Raw genomic sequence first — 16179 nt, 5'->3', positions numbered from 1 at the left:
TGAGGTGTTGAGCGAAAGACAAGTTGATGTCATGAGAGTGAAGTTCCCCGAAATCAAAAACATCCGATTGGCTTTGCGGACGTTTCTCTCCTCCTCGCTCCCTCCCTTTGAATGCTTCTTTCCTTCTAAATGCTTCCTCGCAGCCTTCCGGGTCTTCTCCCTCGCCGTCTCTTCTCTGTTTCTGCTAGGATGGCCTCCAATACGCCGTTGGAGGATGTCATGCGCGACAAGGTAAGTTATGCCTCCGTGTTGTTGATTTGCATTGCTAATATCTCCTTTCTTTTTTGTAGATCGCTCACGCATTCACACCTTCTAAACTAGAGATCCGGAATGACTCTCACCGCCATGCGCATCACGCTGCAATGGAAGGGTCGGTATCGAAGGAGACCCATTTCCAGTTCGTTTCCCCCCACATCCGAACCGCATACACTGTACACGAACTGAATGTCTAATCTCTTTCAGTGTGACTATCGTCTCCGATGCCTTCGAGTCAAAGATGCAGCCCGCTCGACACCGTATGGTCTACGCATTGTTCAAGGAAGAGATGGCTCGCGAGGGTGGACTACATGCACTGCAGTTGAAGACGAAGACACCGGCTGAGGAGCAGCGCGAGAAGGAAAGGAAGGAGAAGGTATAAATAGATAGTAGATTAATTGGGCGTTCAGGTGCTCTCATTAAGAGTCTTGTCGAGTCGCATACCCCCAGACAATGGCTCGAAATACATTATGTTACACTGTACAGACTACCTACGATTTCGGGACTCGGCTACGGTATATATCAGACTCACGCGCGGAGGAATCAATTATTAGACAGTATTACATAGGATCTAGCAACAAACAGGGGGCCGAAGAAAGCAACAATCTAGTATATACATCCATGCGCCGCGACATCACAAGCCCCGAAGCAGTGACAATCATCAAGGGCAATCGCGTATTAGGCGCGGAGCAGCTGTACACGAACACGCAGGTACAGCTAGGAGGCAGAAACACAAAAGAAAAAACGGTTTGAAGGGCATTGCTTTTACACAGGAAGGAAATGCGAAGGGGTGGTATAACGAGGGGACAAAGACAAATGGGAGGATACGGAGATGCGGAGATCCCCAGGAAAGGTCGTACGTGGAGGAGACAGGAAAAGAATGTAGCGCAACAGACAGATCATTTGTTGGCCTGGGTGACACCGACGGCCACACCGACGACAATGGCAATGATAATGACTAGATAATTAGGTTAGTAGACGGTGCGGATATTGATGCGCAGACAGCTAAATACTTACTGATGATAATCAGTGCATACCACTTCCAGCGTCGAGCGTTCTTGGCGCTCTGAATAGCGCTGTCAAGCTTGGTGTTGGCCTGCTCGACATTGCGGTGTGTCTCCTCAGCTCCCTGTTGGATCTGCTGGACTGCAGGCTCCTGCTGGTGCACCAGCTCTGCGACCTCGTTGTACAAGTGGCTAAGTTCGATCAGATCCTGCTCGATCTTGCGGATGGCGGCGGAACGCTGCATAGTAGCCTGACGGGCATCGTTGGCCTGGCGAGTGCGAGTACCGGGAACCTAGTCATCAAATATCAGCAACTGAGTCCTCTATAAAGATTCGACTCCGGGAAGACATACAACAAAGCTTTGCTCCTGTCCCATCAAGACATTCTGTACACCCTGCTCCAACTCCTCGGGGGTAGCCTCGGGGTTGGCAATCTCATATCGGCGGCGCACTTGCTCCTCCAGACGCTTCTGGAAGTCGCTCTGTGTGCGCTGGTACTGCTCAATCTCACGGCGAAGGTTGCGACTGACGTTCTCAACTTGGCCCTGCACACGCGAGTCGCCAGATCCTGGGGTCTCCTTGATGCGCTTGAACTGATCGCGCAGGTAGCGCAGCGCAGTGTTAATCTCATCCTCAATGTAGTCGAGTGTTTGACGTGAAGCCTGGTCTTCCTTGCCGGTGCTGGAGTCCAGAAGGGACTTTTGGGCGGCGATCAATTGAGTCTCGCGCTTCTTGGTCAGCTCGGCGATGCCCTCGTTCATCTCCTTGCACTTGTTCAGAATCGCAGTTGGGCCACCAGATGAGGCTTGATTGATGTTGGACATCTCTGTCAGGAAATTAGAATCGTTCCAAGATGTAGTGCGATTATCGGGTCAGCATACCATAGCCACCATTTCCCTGCTCTGCAGCACCGCCCTGGTTGTAACCAGCACCATATCCATAGTTCTGCTGTGTTTCCTGGGCCCCATAGGGATTGCTCTGCTGCTCACTTCCGTACGGGTTGTACTGGCCGTAGCCACCTGCAGCGTTATCCCCTAAGCTCTGGTACTTAGGAAAGTCGCGTCAGAAAGCAAATCCAGGCAAACAAGGAGGTCAGATTGGTTCACTTACACTCATGGTGTAAATTTTGAGGTTCTCAAATCTGTGCAAGGCAATAGTAGGGGGGGAAATGAAGGAGGGAAGGGTGAGACGGGAGAGGGTGGAGGGTACGGCAGAAGCGCTGGCGGTGTCAGGAGAGCAAAGCCAATAAGGTCCGGGTGTTAGTCGCGCTGAACAGCAGAATTAAGCATTAATTTGAGTTGGATTTGATGGGTTTCAAAGGTTTCATAAGTTCATGGGTTTCATAGGCCTTCAAATTTACTTTGTTTTAGGGGACCCCCCTTATTTTTAACAATTTCCTACAGAGTGGACAGTGCACTGTTCCTACATTAGTACGGAGCACAGAGTACCCTTGCTATTTTGTAGAGTGGAGTCTCAAAAACTGACCACTCACCCTGTGTGGCTGTGTTCTATTTAAGACAGATCGGCGTGATTCGATGGATTCGATAGACTAAGTGGAATCAGGCGTTGGGGGTGGGATATATTTTCCAAGGTACTGGATACTTGACTTTGATAGTGATCTTCACTTTGTAAGATGTATCTAGTACTTATTCAAGATCCGCTGTGGCAATGTGAGTCTGCACGTCATGGTTATGATGTATCGACTTATGAAAGACCTATGTATGTAGCTATAGACTACTCCAATAGGAATACAATCCAGTTAGAAAGACATCAAAATGCTGTTACCTGTCAGGCAAGAAGTCGGAAATAGCATGCGTGTAAGAAGCTGAAAAATTGTGCGTGAAACTTGGCCAATCAGAACACTGGGCAACAACAATGAGCCTCATCTCAGGCATCTAAATATATGTTTAGTAGATGTATCCTCCGTATAGATGTATAACTACAGGAGACGATAATGTTGATGCCTTCGCATATATTCTTTCAAGAATGTCAAATATTACTGCCTGATTTAGTAGAATATGATATAGCATGACAACCTAATTAGGAATCCTACATATACCTATGAACTGAGGCATCTAGATTTATATCCGGGTTTATATATAGAAAAGTATCTTGAAATATCATGAAATATCAGGCTATAATGGCTATAATGGCTATAATAGATGTCAGCCATCATGGCGCCTAAAGTAGTAACTCGGGCCTTCCTTCTTTCTACCATCCTTCTGCCTCGAAAAGCCCTGGGATTCCCGTAAACATACATCCATGGATGTAAATATGCCTTGTCATCGTCCTAATACTCTCACTTCTCTCAAAATGGACCAACTGCTCCTAGTTTTGCCGTCTATAATGGTATTAATTAGTACATTCTTGAATTTCCAGCCCTGGTGCATCTGCCATGAGATCAAACGATGCTTGCGCCTCTCGACCCCGACATATCTGCTACAGGTAAGTCTCCAGGGATATTCAAACGTTGCCATGGATTTCTGTAAATACTCGTTGTATTTAGGCAGGTTACAGGCAACTTGACTTATGCTCGGGAGATCTGCGGCCCCTTCTCCTCGTGGGTCGAGGACGTTGTATTAGGACACCCATGGTTCCTTCCAGTGAAGAGAACGTCACCTAGATCTATCAATGCCTGTTCCGTAGATATTTAGGGGCAACTTATTCCCGAAATCGTCAACAACAACATCCTCCTCGGTCTTTGGTATCGCTCATCTAGACTTCACTCCTCCCACGAGAGTCGACTAAGTCTCAACCTAAAGTAGAGGAGCTCTCTCTACGGCTTTATAGTCCCGTTAACTGAGAGCTAATCCATCTCGACCGCGTTTTCATTAAGCAGCTTCCTCAAAAACTTCTAGAAGCCTTCGCGGTTTGGGAAAAGAACGTGGAATTCGACCAGTCACCAAGGTACAGGACCACGAGGCCTTTGTCATCTAGTCCTTATTCCGACGTGGGAGTATAAAGCTTGGATAAGTTCTAAAGAGGCAAACAGCGGAACACCGTATCACCCCAAAATTCGTTTGGTTCAACTATGCTCATGATTGGAATCGTGGGACATAATGAACATAATCCTAGTCAACCTCTAAGGTGAGATCTATCTCAGGTTTACACATCTGCTGTGTCTTCTTTGGCTCAGCAATATTACCCCTGCGAATCAAAGGAAGGACTACGTTATAATTTACGGATATAAGGGGGGGAAGGCAACTAAAGAAATGGGAAGTTGGCAGAATTTTGACTTTCTCATTCGGACCTCTGTTTCGAATTAGTACAGTCAGACCCAATCCGACCTACGATCACCATTTTTCAGGACGTTCTTTTCATAGTGTTGGTGTGAATAAAATCAACTTGCAACAATGTAGGCTGAACCCTGAGCGATGGCCCCAGCAGCGCTAACACCTCCAGCAGCGGTCTTATCCTACCACAAACAAACCCGTTGCACACCTTAGGCATAGACTCAGTTTAAACACATGTCGGTCAAGGTTGTGGTTGTCTTGCCATTTCAAACAGTTGAAATACAATATTATACATAATTTTGTTCTCATATAACAATCAGTTCTTAGTGTCCTATAGCTGATATATACATAAATAACGGTAATATATAACGACCTAGGGCTAGCGCCACGATGTCACTTTAGACCGCACCATGAAAATCGCCAGCCAATATATTACCCACCTCCAACTCAACTGAATTAGAATCCACAGCTCTGAATCACCCGCCCTGACTTTATCCCCTACAATGGACACCCCAGACAGCTATCTTCCCCCAGCGTTGAGCGCCGACACTATCAGTCGACTTATCGTGTCCCTGAATCTCCCCGCTCCTAGCTCAATTGAACCTCTCCATGTCACAGCGGCCTTTCATTCTATCTACTTGGTCCATTTTGCAGCAATCATCACTCCAATTCATACATATGATGGCTCTGTGTTCCCAGTCAATGCCAACGGCTCAGTGACTCTGGTCTTACGCGTCTCAGGCCGTCAATTACCAAGCATCAAAACCCGTAATGAAGTCGGAGTTATGACATGGATTCGTCAGAATACTACCATTCCCATCCCTGCCATCATTCGCTACGACTCGACCGATAACAATATCATTCGTCATGAATTCACTCTCCTCGAAAAGGTTCCTGGGAAGAGTATCGATCAGATTTATCATACTCTGTCAGCAGACGTCCGCACTAAGATCGTCCACCAATTGACTGACTATCTGATCGAGCTTCATGCACACCCCTGGGACGGCTATGTCGGGGGTCTGACTATCACAAATGGAGAAATCAATAAGGGTCCTCCAATCGAAGAGAATTTCTGGCAATTGCCCGATGTGGAAAAGTATTGGGCGGGATCAGAGTCCCTTGAGTTGTTGAATCCTATTCCTTCTCAGGGCTTCCCTAGCTTCGTGGACTTCACTCTCGCCTGTCTCAATCGCTACATCTATGCTATCGAAAAACACTCGTCACTTGAATCTTATAGAGATCTGATTCCGAGAATTCGTACCTTCATCACATCTATTCAGGACCATGCCGATGGGCTGAATCAGGTCGTATATGTCCTGGCACATAAGGATCTCCATTTTGCAAATATCATGTGCGACCCAGACCACCCGGACTGTCCCATCACTGGTGTTCTGGACTGGGAGTTTAGCAGTGTAGTGCCCGCTCCTCGCTGGAACCCTCCTCGCGCCTTTTTATGGAATATGAAGTCCACACCCGAGGATAAAGAGGAGCAGACCCGGATGGAAAAGCTCTTTGAGTCTGTCTGTTGTAAGAAGGGAGCTGGGAAGATCCTCAAAGAGATGGAATTGAGCCCACTCCAGCAGTCCATGCAGACTGCGGTGAATTATATTCGTGCTATTGTGGAAGTCTGTCCCCGCGGCCAGGCTAAAGACCGTGTTGCTCACTGGCGTGGGGTGGCGGAGGCCGCGATGGAGGCGTTTGGAGTCTAGGGTACCTGCCAGTAATCGATCATATCTATGCATGGAAACTGAATGGTTGTTGTACATAGTACACATAGTACATATTAACATGGATTGAACCTTTTAGATGCTTGTGGACTTATTGCATATCATTTATTTTCATTTTCATTTATGAGTTATATATACTAAATTAATCCGAGCATCATATCATACCACATCTCACGATCTGCACAGCAGTTTTAAAAACACAGAGAGTGCTCCGATAATGCAAGCAAAGATGAAAAAGTACGATCCCAGCGTAAGAGATACTTGCAATGCCAATGCGAATGCCAAAAGAACAAGAAAATCAAAATATTAGAAACCGGTACAAGGCTTACTCGGCCTTGGACTGGCGCCGTTCCGCCTCGATCGGAGCTTCAACCATGTCGTCCTCCGCATCGAGGGCGTTCATATCATCTTCCTTGGCGTTGAGGTGGCGGAAGATAACGAAGAAGATCATACCGCACAGGCAAGATGCAACGGCAAGACCAGTGAACATCCACATGATGGCAGGATCGAAGGCGGCGGGAGTGAGGGCTTCAGCGATAGCGGATCCGAACGCGTTGGTAAGAAGGTACATGGCCTGGACGAAGGACTTCATGCTGGGAGGCGCCTTGGTGTATGCGTACTCGAGACCGGAGACAGAGGCGAAAATCTCAGAAACACCCATAAAGACGTAGGCGGGGGTTTGAATGGCGATGTGCACCTTGTTGCCGTAGGCAGTGCCGTCGATCATAGAGGCCTCGCACAGAGGAGACTCGTAGCAGGGTCCGGCAGAGTAAATCAGGTGCTGCACGATAGCGGCGTACGCCATAGCAAGCGAACCGACGATGAAACCAAGGGAGATACGGGTGATAGGGAAGAAGGGAATCTTCATGCGGCGCATCACGGGGTAAACGCAGGTTTCGAGGATGGGAATGAAAACGATGATGGAGATGGGGTCGAAGTTCTGCATCAGATCGTTGGGGATGCCGTGGCCTTCCATTTGGCCGGCTTGGGCGACGAAGTTGCTAGAGAACTGTCCGTAGACGACCCAGTAGATGGGGTAGAAGGCGAACACGCGGCAGGCGACCAGGGCGCGCTTCAGCTCCTCGATAAAGTGGTCGTCCCAGGTAACAGCGGACGCGCCGTTGTGCTCGGTCTGCCATGATGGCTTGGGGGCATCCATGTTGCGGTTCTTGATCATCATCCAGATAGCGCGGAAAGCGTCGGTGATGATAGAGCCCTGGGGTGGGCGAACGACATAATACTTGCGGCCGAGGACGATCACGAGAGTACCGACCATGAACATGCAGAGACAGAGGAGAAAGGCGGGCCAGAAGTCGATGTACAGCTCCATGTAGGGAGTGGCGAGCAGAGACAGCGAACCGACGTTGATGCATCCGTAGAAGATCATGTAGATACGCTGGATGGTCAGGGCGGGGTCGATGATGACGCGCTCACCCTTCTTGGTGGTGGAAATAGCCATCTTCTTGCGCTTGTACTGATCCGCAATCAAAGGAGCCACGTTACTCTTGATACCACCTGTACCCAGACCGATAATCAAGATGGCGACAATGAAACCGCCGATACCAGAGCCGTGTTCCAGGGCAGTGGGAATGGAGGTACAGACCAGGACGAGCAGGCCGACCATATAGATGATACAGAACAACACAATGGTCTTGTACTTGCCGAGATACTGATCGGCGACGATAGCACCGATGATGGGCGTAACATAACACCAGAACTGGAAGAAGGTAGTGAGACCAGTGGCACCCTGGTGATCCATACCGAGTGCACCACGCCCCTGGGTACCATCCCGAGGTCGCTGGACGTAGTTTTGGAACAGACCCGACATGCCGTAGTAGGTGAAACGCTCGCAGAGCTCGACGACGGCCACCAACCAGGCGGAGAGGGGCAGGTTCTCTGCGACATGACGCAAGGAAGTCTTTTCCGAAAGTGTGGGTTCGCCGCCATCTGCAGTGACCTGGTTCTCCTTGTCGAAATCGACGTCCATAGCCTTTTCATTCAGGACGACATGCTGGGTGACATCCTCGGTGTTATCATAGGACGGAGGTCTGAAAATAGGGTTAGTTGCACTCTTGAATTTTCTAGATAGAGAAATACATACGCAGCAGGAGTCTCAATCTCACGGTCTGTGGACGACATGGCTACGAGACTAGATGATGCCTTCTTTTTCAAGAGGGCCAAAAAAAATCGCAGTCAGAGTAGAAAAAAAGACGAAAAAGAAAAAAAAAGGGTGTGATTAATACTATATATGCAATTTTCCATTACCCAACATCCGACATTTGAGTGGGACCGAAAGAGAGAGTCTTATCTCTAGAAAAAAAAGAAATAAATAAAGAAGAATAGGAAGAAACCAATCCCAACGTCTCCTCTGATGCTCCGATGCCACTGCGAAGTAAGGCTTATCCGAAAAAGTCGGATATTAGACATTGTTCGCAGCCTTCGACCGTGGACGCGATCGGCGGTGTTTATCCTCCAACGGCGAATGGCTGGACTGGAGATGAATTGACCCACGAATGTAACCACACGGCACGGAAACAAGGTCAAGCAATTAGATGCTGAGTATTGAGTGGGCTGACCCAGACTGGATCAATCAGGGCGGCGAATGACTAGTCCGGGATGAAATATTTGGGCATCTGGGGATTCTGGAAGGGCCAGTCCGAGTCCACTTTCCATTTTTTCCCATCAAATCACATGGAGAATTCCCATTCGGATATTGCCGGTGAAGCTTGAAAATTTCCCAGTTGGGACGTTTCCGGTAGAATTCGCCACGAGGGCAATTTCCCCCCCTTGCAAATACCGGAGGCAAGCCCCATGTTCCGTCCCTTTTGAAATCATCGGGGTATATTCGGGATCTGATTGACCGAGATCTCATATTGTATTTTGTATATTGGCTTGAGCAATGTCATGTCCAGGTGGGACGCCTTTGGTTGAGGCAACCGGCTGAGGCGACATGCCAGGGCTTGAACTGTGGGAAGCACCTTCGTTTTCGGATCGTATGTCTCGAGACCTAATTTAGTCCGTCGATAATCACCAGATGATCCCGGTCTTTTTGCCGAATGCAACGTTGGGGCCTTTTCCCCCTCATTTTTGGGAGTTTCGCATGCCTTAGAGCTTCAAGCTACCCGCTTACCCGGTACACTTGTTTTGGTGTTCCCCGTAACGAGATGGCAATAGCCAATGCTATTCAATGCCATTTAAAGCGATGACCTGAGAGGAACCATTTCCATTCCGATCTTGGTCTGGTCTGGTTTGGGCTAGTTCTGGGGTAATTATTCTCTCGTAAGTGTTGAGAGTCGAAGCGAAGGTGGTGGATCTGGTGCTCGGTGCCTGCCAAGCCCACAGATGATAAGGGGGGTTTCTGTTAGTGTTGGTCATTAGTACATGTAGAGACATCAACCTTGGAAGTCATCTTATAATGGATATTTTTTTGGAGTGAAAAGGGAAGGGAGAAAAAACAGAAGAAGATCAAAGATGACAATTGCAGGGACACCCATAAATATATAACACCAAGAAAACACCAAGAGTCATGGCACACGCCCTTTGGGACTCCGACTTCGCTTGTGAAGGCTGAGCTTCCGGTCCCACCAACAGGAGGGCTTATCGCCAACATTGTATTCTTAAATTGTGCAAGCCCCCAAGCCTTGGGCCCTCTGCCCAGCCGCCAAGTGAACGCCTTAAGAATTTCAAGGCTTCTTTTAAGAGACAATCCTGACACTGGCAAATTATGTCACGAGTCACCAGCTTCCTGTTCTATCTGTTAACACCTTGCAAGATTCCGTAAGGTTATGTATATCGCTTGACATGGCCACTGATACTCAATCCTCTCGAGTTGCATGCTCTTCCTATTGGCTTAGACTTACTTGCCAAGCCCAATCCGTTAGAGTGCTCTCTTTATCTCGATCCTTCCAAACCGCATGTGATATCCTTGCGACTTCCCAATCCAACTAGCTAAGATCACTACTCTCTGTGGTTGGGCCAATATGATAACACCGGTCATGACATCCTGCGATGTCGGCCCCCAACCGAGATTATGCCGTATGAAGGGCTCTGCGGACTCTGATATTGCGACAGTAGCAACCACTCAGATCAGCTCGGTGGATCTCTGTGGGTGACTTATTGCCGTGGATGGTGCCCATATAGTGCTGACCTAGGATGGAGTGTTGAGAATGACATTCCATGAACCTCGAAGAAATACGATAGTATCTTGAGGTGTTGTTTCTGGATGTTCTCCCGAGCGGATTCTCTTCCCAGCTAAGACTTGGAAGGAGATATTATAAAGGATACTGTGTTGATCAGAGGATTTTCGGCGAAAGTACGGAGTAGCTTGTTTACCTCTTAAAAATGTGTCCTATTGGCTATTTCGTACGAGATAATTTACCGCGAGGCAATTGGACGCCGTTCTCTCTGCCGTTCCCGCCGGGGTTTTCGACTATGCTCTAAGTTTAGGTCAAAGCGGTTGATTTGGAGAAAACAAAGCGCTTTGGATCACCTTTTGTCTCTATTATTTGTCCCCCGGAGGTCTTTTTTGAGATCCTGGGCCACAAAGTCACGTCTTAGGCAGCCCAGCTGCTCCGAGTTTTCCTCGCTGTCATTTCCTATGCTCCAGCCTTACTCGTGGGGGCATTTTAGTTATAACTCCCACTATTGGTTCCCTGTAGAAATGCACCAGTACTAGCCCAGTCTATTAATCTCCTGATTTATCTACTCCGTACGGCCCGTATAGTTCCATCCCCTCTATGAAGTATCTCAAGAAGCCCATCAATCGTCCAGTTAGTTTCATCTTCTCTTTGCTACTGTTGTGGCGCCTGGACGCATTGGAACATCAGGTAATAGAGCGGGTTTAGGAGGGGAATAAGACGGCTCAGTGATATGTACCTACCTACAAATGTTCGATGAGTCACCTCTTACCATTAATAATTCAACGGTGTCATATGATGAGAGATACAGTGTAGAGAGAACCTTCGATGCTCGCCTGTAATGCCGTGCATGTGTTTCCTTTTGGCAAATCTCGCTTTCTTAACAACCATTGCTTTTCTCAATGTTTTCCCATTAGAACATAGGTTAATAGAGGGTTATTATAACGTTTTCACGAGCAACTCAGGTTTGCTTTTAGGTTTTTGAGCAGCAAATATGTATATATCCTAGATCTTGTAATATATATCATGTGCTCCCCCTAATAATATATTGTCCAATCCATTTGGCAGCCGTTTCACATATGATAGGTGCTTGATCAGTCCCTATGGAAAGCCAATTACCTACATAACTATCTTGAGTGTTACAGGTATACAACCCTATCACATCAAAGAATTGGATTGTATCATAAGTAACAAGTTTTCTTAGATAAGTATGGGATCTACGCAAGGCTTGGGCATGTTTCCTTTTGCTTTCTGCTACCTGACAAATGTCTGATCTACATCCGAGCCTTAGTCCTCAGCTACACTATTCTTTTTGGCTTTCTCCAACAGCCTGCTTTGTGGTGGCCTTTGCCACTTAAAGCAGTATTGTCCCTTTCTTAGTGCAGTGCGTCTCATACGCGCACCAGTTCGCCAAACAGTTTCCCCTTCCTTTGTCCAACCCATCTCAAAGGGCACACTGTAGTCTGGAGGGGTCGGGAGGTCCGGCCATGTAAGCCGCTTAGGTGCATTGAGATATCGTTCCATGGCTCTGTCGGTTCTCGTTGCTATCCATTCATTCAGGAACTTGCGGAACTTTGACACGTCGGAGTCTAGTTCGCGGTGACAAGTCCATTCAATAGTCTGCACCATATCTATGGTTCGCTCCCAGTGAGGAATGCTTGTAAAATGTGTATCGTTTGTGATGATCTCGTATAGTGTAAATGCAACACCAGACACATCGTCTCGATCATCTAGTAGATAGTCCTTTCCATTGGCTGCCCAGTCAAAATCGAAGAGAAGAATCTTGTCTGTTTCAGGGTCGACCAGCAAATTTCGGGGTGCAATATCTTGATGCATGATCCCTAATTCTAGGTTCAAGAAATCCACCACCTGGGTAAGCTGTTGTAGCCATTCAAATCGGAAAGGCATTTTCGGATCGGCATCTGCTAGTGTTCCACCTGGGATATATTTTGTTGTGAATCCAATCACTCGAGACTCCACGTCTTCGAGAACGACGCGATCAAATGGTACTATATTAGGATGTGGTGGTAGTTTGCTGAGCATGTTTATCTCCTTCCAAGACATTTGTAGTCTTCGAGACATGCCTAAAGGGTTGAATTTGAATGCGACCCTCTGACCATCGTACGCCGAGAGGTCCACACCTGGTCCAAGCCGATCGAGCTCTTGAAGTTGAGAGAAGTAGATTGTGGAGCAATCTGCAAACGATTGACAGAGCGAGAATGGGATATACCCAATAAAGAATGTATCATCTTCTTTTGGATCTGTCGAGACTCCAGTAAGAAGCCCGTCGTCGTCGACTGTGATTGCACGAACTTCGGGCGAAAGGTAATCGGCAAATTGGGCAAGAATTGAGTTCTCAATATCTTCGTCAGGTGGAAAAAGCCTGGCAGTTCCTTTGACTTTGATCAAGCGCAACTGATCCCAGTGCCATACATTGCAGTGAGTTTCGGTTGTAGGCCTTTCCCTAGGACCAAAATAGCCCTGACCCTCTGAGTAGAATCTATCTTCGGGCTTGATCATGATGAAATTATCAATGAATTGTGTGCTGGTGGTACACTGCCTGTCCTGTGAAGGAGGCTCTATATCTCTCAAAGGATCATGAAAATGCGGTGTAGATCCGCAGAACATGGATGTTCTTAGCGCTGAACCCCTAAGCGCCCACTTGGAACATTATCCCTGTAACACACTAAGATGCTCGTGGCTATCCTTTCCAGGAAGTGCCGGTATATTCCCCAGCACCGAAGACATCGGGCAGTGAGGACCAATGTTCAGTGCCAATACTGTTAATATTCAAAATACCACTGAGGGTTCTGTTTATGGAATCTATACTGAACCTATCATCTTAGCCCTTTCCACCCTTCAATTATCCTCTATAAATGTTTGAGTATTTTGGGGAATTGAGGTGACACCGTTCTTTCATGTAAGTGTACAGAGAATCTGAAGTCGAAAAGAAACATCACTTGCGGGTAGGGTCATCTTAATAATGGCAAGAAAGGGCGAAAATCCTCCAAGGCTTTTCTCCCTATATCATATGGCTTGCATGTATGAAATGGAAGGCTGTCCGGTCCCATATAAATGTTATGCGACGCCGATCAGATGAGACCAGGAAAAAGACCTATTAGACATGATTTGGACATGCAAGCTACTACTGAACTACACATCCTGTTATACTGAGACCTCCTAGCATAACTGCCATCCAAAATCAACAGCTTTACGTAGGCGCTTGACCTCGCCAAAACCGAGCTAGCATGCCAACACCAAAAGTAGAATGCATCCATGAACAGGTCATATTTGTATAGAATAATGTAAGGAAAATATCATCATACTGGCACGACCTCAACCTCAACCACGGCATAAGCCTCGTAAAATGTGTTTGGTAGAGTAAGATACAAGTCGCAAGCAATCAGTTCGTCCCTGCAGAACTATGCAGCGGGGTGGGCATAAAGGGGGGAACCTCGGTCCCTATGTGAATCACTCCCAGTTTCCCAGCACCACACATCGAGTCGAGTCAATTCCCCTCGATATGTGTCGTCCGTAATCGTGAAATCTGCGCATCGCCATCCGTCCCCTTTTTCGTTTTTCATCCTCGTCTGCACATCACCATCTCAGCCAAACCACCTAAACGGTGTACTTGGCCTTCGCGCGCGTGCTGCCGCTGTGTGCACTGTCAGTGTGGCCGGAGAACTCCACCACATCTGCCAAATTAAGTCGCAGCACGTCCTTGAACCGCTGGCCAATTGCCTCGAGAATCTCCTTGCCCTGAGCCTGTGTGCGGGTGTGCTTATCGCCCTGGATGCTCTTGCCGACTGTGCGTGTCCATAGACCGACACGGTAGAAGCCTTTGCGCACGTTCACAACCACTCCCATAACTTCGTTGTCATCGTCGTTCTCGAGGGTCTCGCCGATTGCGGCCAGCTGCGCATGCAGCCAGAGTTCATCAATGGGGACGGAGCGCTTGTCCTTGAACTGGTATGACCACTTTCCACCGTGCTTGTTTTGGGGGTCCTCCCACTCGGGTCGTACGCCCTTCTTGAAGAGGTGGTAGTCGGCCTTGAGACCAAGTTCGGAGGTCGGCGTGATGTTGTTCTAATAGCGATCGAGGTTAGTGTGATTCTTGATCGGGGAAAACTTCGGATTGGACATACATAGATGCCCCAGAATTCTTCAACGGAGCTGAAGGTAACCACCTCCTTGAGCAGGTCGTTCCAGTTGTCGCCCTAATTTCTATCGGTAAGCATGCTGGTGTCAATCTATCTAACAGGTGTCTCCTACCTTGCCACTGGGAGGCTTAGTGAACCACAGAGTCCATTCGTGCATAAGAGGGTGCTTCACGTTGAAGTCATCGGGGTTGTGGAAGACAGTGACAGCGTCACCAGTCTGAGTCTCGGCGACAGGAGCGGAGTTCTCATCGGCAACAGCCGGAGTACCATTTTCTGCGACGGTAGCCATGGTGAATGGATGTGGAGGGGAGGGGAGACGATTGAGTCGGAAAGTCGGAGGGGCGAGAATTTTAGGGAAAGCGCAAATCGGAGCTTTTCACACAAAGAAGGTAAGAGGAATCCGAGCCTGGATCTATTTAGGAGTAATAGTCTGCTCCAGGCAGTGTGAGATGAGAGTAGAGGTGGGCGACAATTGACTGCGAAGAGTGGAAGTTTTGAAGTTCGAGCCACAAAAACTTGCCTTGCCTCTTTAGGTTCTTCCGTAACATAATCAAATATCACACCTATATCTCCGATCTTCACTTTACTCTGGTTTCTTTTCAATCATTTAATTTATTCTAATAATTTAATTATATTTAATTTCAGACTTATTCTAACTAGAATTCTACAGTAAAAATACAGAAGAAAAATCTTCCTGAAAGCGATGCCTCAGGACCAAACAAACCAACAACAAAAAAAAAATACTATACCATGGAGCGCCAATGTGAAAAAGCTCAGGATGACTGATCAAACTTCAAGGGTATCTCAAATCACTTCCTCTCCGCTGTTCATCAAGCTAAGGAAGCAGTTCCAGCCTGTTCAGTTGTTAGTGACTGGAGTGAGTATAATGAGCAACACTTTGAAAGCAAAGTACTCACCCAAACTGATAACGTTGACAAACAGCAAGCGCAACTCTGGCGGGACAAATGTAAAGTTGACACCCTGAACAAAGGGCCAGACCATCAGGTTGGCCTTGTAGGCGGGAATAAAGGCAGTGTTCCACCTTTCCACGGGATCAACGCCTTCCATGATAGCCATCGAGGATAGGAAACAGGAGAGCTGGATCGGGGCAAAGAAAATTTGATCGGCAGCAACACGTGCAACGGTGGTAGATGCGGTGCCCTTAAGAACAACATGACGCTGGAGGATGCCGAACCAGGTAGTGGCAGCTGGACCGAAGATGGCTAAAAGAAAAATACACACAGATCAGCAAGTTACAACAAACTTGAGCCTTATCAACATACCTCCACCGTATAGAGCCATTCGCCCAGTGCGGGCAAAGTCGTGCTTTTCGAGACCTTTCCGGTCAACAGCTTGCTGTGCTAGAACATCACCGCTGCCAAATAGGAACTGTTGTAACGAAGATCAGGAGCTTGTTGAGGGGAATAGAACAGGAGAAGATCGTACAGCACTGGTGATGCTTGCGGTGAGGATAGGCCTCGTTATCAACTTTGACTGGTACCTGTTTGAAGTTGTTTTGAGCTTCGATTCAAGGAGGTGAGTAGCAAGAGAGACTTACCAGCGCAACATAACTGCGATTGGGTAGATATAAAGGGGGAAACGACCGGAGGAGAATGCAAAGAATGAATGGAAAAGCTGAAAAGGAAAGGGGGGACGCTGAAATA

At 47.7% G+C, this 16179-nt stretch overlaps 7 protein-coding genes across 7 annotated transcripts; 2 read left to right on the top strand and 5 right to left on the bottom strand.

The window, feature by feature from the left end:
• Nucleotides 1-129: 129 nt before the first annotated feature.
• Nucleotides 130-637, top strand: N7479_010056 (BolA family protein; the record flags this gene model as incomplete). Its single annotated transcript, XM_057257749.1, has 3 exons — nt 130-231; nt 291-397; nt 463-637. 3 exons carry the CDS (start codon nt 130-132, stop codon nt 635-637), a joined length of 384 nt encoding a protein of 127 aa, XP_057105207.1.
• A 517-nt stretch (nt 638-1154) lies between these two features.
• N7479_010055 (syntaxin) lies at nt 1155-2375 on the bottom strand (the record flags this gene model as incomplete). Its single annotated transcript, XM_057257748.1, has 5 exons — nt 1155-1213; nt 1273-1552; nt 1613-2085; nt 2141-2306; nt 2370-2375. The coding sequence occupies 5 exons, from the start codon at nt 2373-2375 to the stop codon at nt 1155-1157; spliced, it is 984 nt and encodes a 327-aa protein (XP_057105206.1).
• Nucleotides 2376-4995: 2620 nt separating this feature from the next.
• N7479_010054 (phosphotransferase family protein) lies at nt 4996-6201 on the top strand (the record flags this gene model as incomplete). The annotated part of the gene is made up of 1 exon (XM_057257747.1): nt 4996-6201. The coding sequence occupies one exon, from the start codon at nt 4996-4998 to the stop codon at nt 6199-6201; it is 1206 nt and encodes a 401-aa protein (XP_057105205.1).
• A 343-nt stretch (nt 6202-6544) lies between these two features.
• Nucleotides 6545-8358, bottom strand: N7479_010053 (peptide MFS transporter; the record flags this gene model as incomplete). Its single annotated transcript, XM_057257746.1, has 2 exons — nt 6545-8267; nt 8321-8358. 2 exons carry the CDS (start codon nt 8356-8358, stop codon nt 6545-6547), a joined length of 1761 nt encoding a protein of 586 aa, XP_057105204.1.
• A 3284-nt stretch (nt 8359-11642) lies between these two features.
• N7479_010052 (uncharacterized protein) lies at nt 11643-12875 on the bottom strand (the record flags this gene model as incomplete). The annotated part of the gene is made up of 1 exon (XM_057257745.1): nt 11643-12875. One exon carries the CDS (start codon nt 12873-12875, stop codon nt 11643-11645), a length of 1233 nt encoding a protein of 410 aa, XP_057105203.1.
• Nucleotides 12876-13973: 1098 nt separating this feature from the next.
• N7479_010051 (eukaryotic translation initiation factor 4E) lies at nt 13974-14804 on the bottom strand (the record flags this gene model as incomplete). Its single annotated transcript, XM_057257744.1, has 3 exons — nt 13974-14441; nt 14501-14572; nt 14628-14804. The coding sequence occupies 3 exons, from the start codon at nt 14802-14804 to the stop codon at nt 13974-13976; spliced, it is 717 nt and encodes a 238-aa protein (XP_057105202.1).
• A 515-nt stretch (nt 14805-15319) lies between these two features.
• On the bottom strand, nt 15320-16084 carry N7479_010050 (Mpv17/PMP22 family protein; the record flags this gene model as incomplete). Its single annotated transcript, XM_057257743.1, has 5 exons — nt 15320-15369; nt 15433-15738; nt 15799-15904; nt 15962-16016; nt 16074-16084. The coding sequence occupies 5 exons, from the start codon at nt 16082-16084 to the stop codon at nt 15320-15322; spliced, it is 528 nt and encodes a 175-aa protein (XP_057105201.1).
• Between the last annotated feature and the right edge of the window lie 95 nt (nt 16085-16179).

This window comes from Penicillium vulpinum (assembly GCF_028829585.1).
Source record: "Penicillium vulpinum strain IBT 29486 chromosome Unknown utg000004l_segment0_segment0, whole genome shotgun sequence".
Taxonomy (NCBI): Eukaryota; Fungi; Ascomycota; class Eurotiomycetes; order Eurotiales; family Aspergillaceae; genus Penicillium; species Penicillium vulpinum.
Note: the sequence above shows the minus strand (reverse complement) of the source record. Positions and strands in the feature narration are given on the sequence as shown.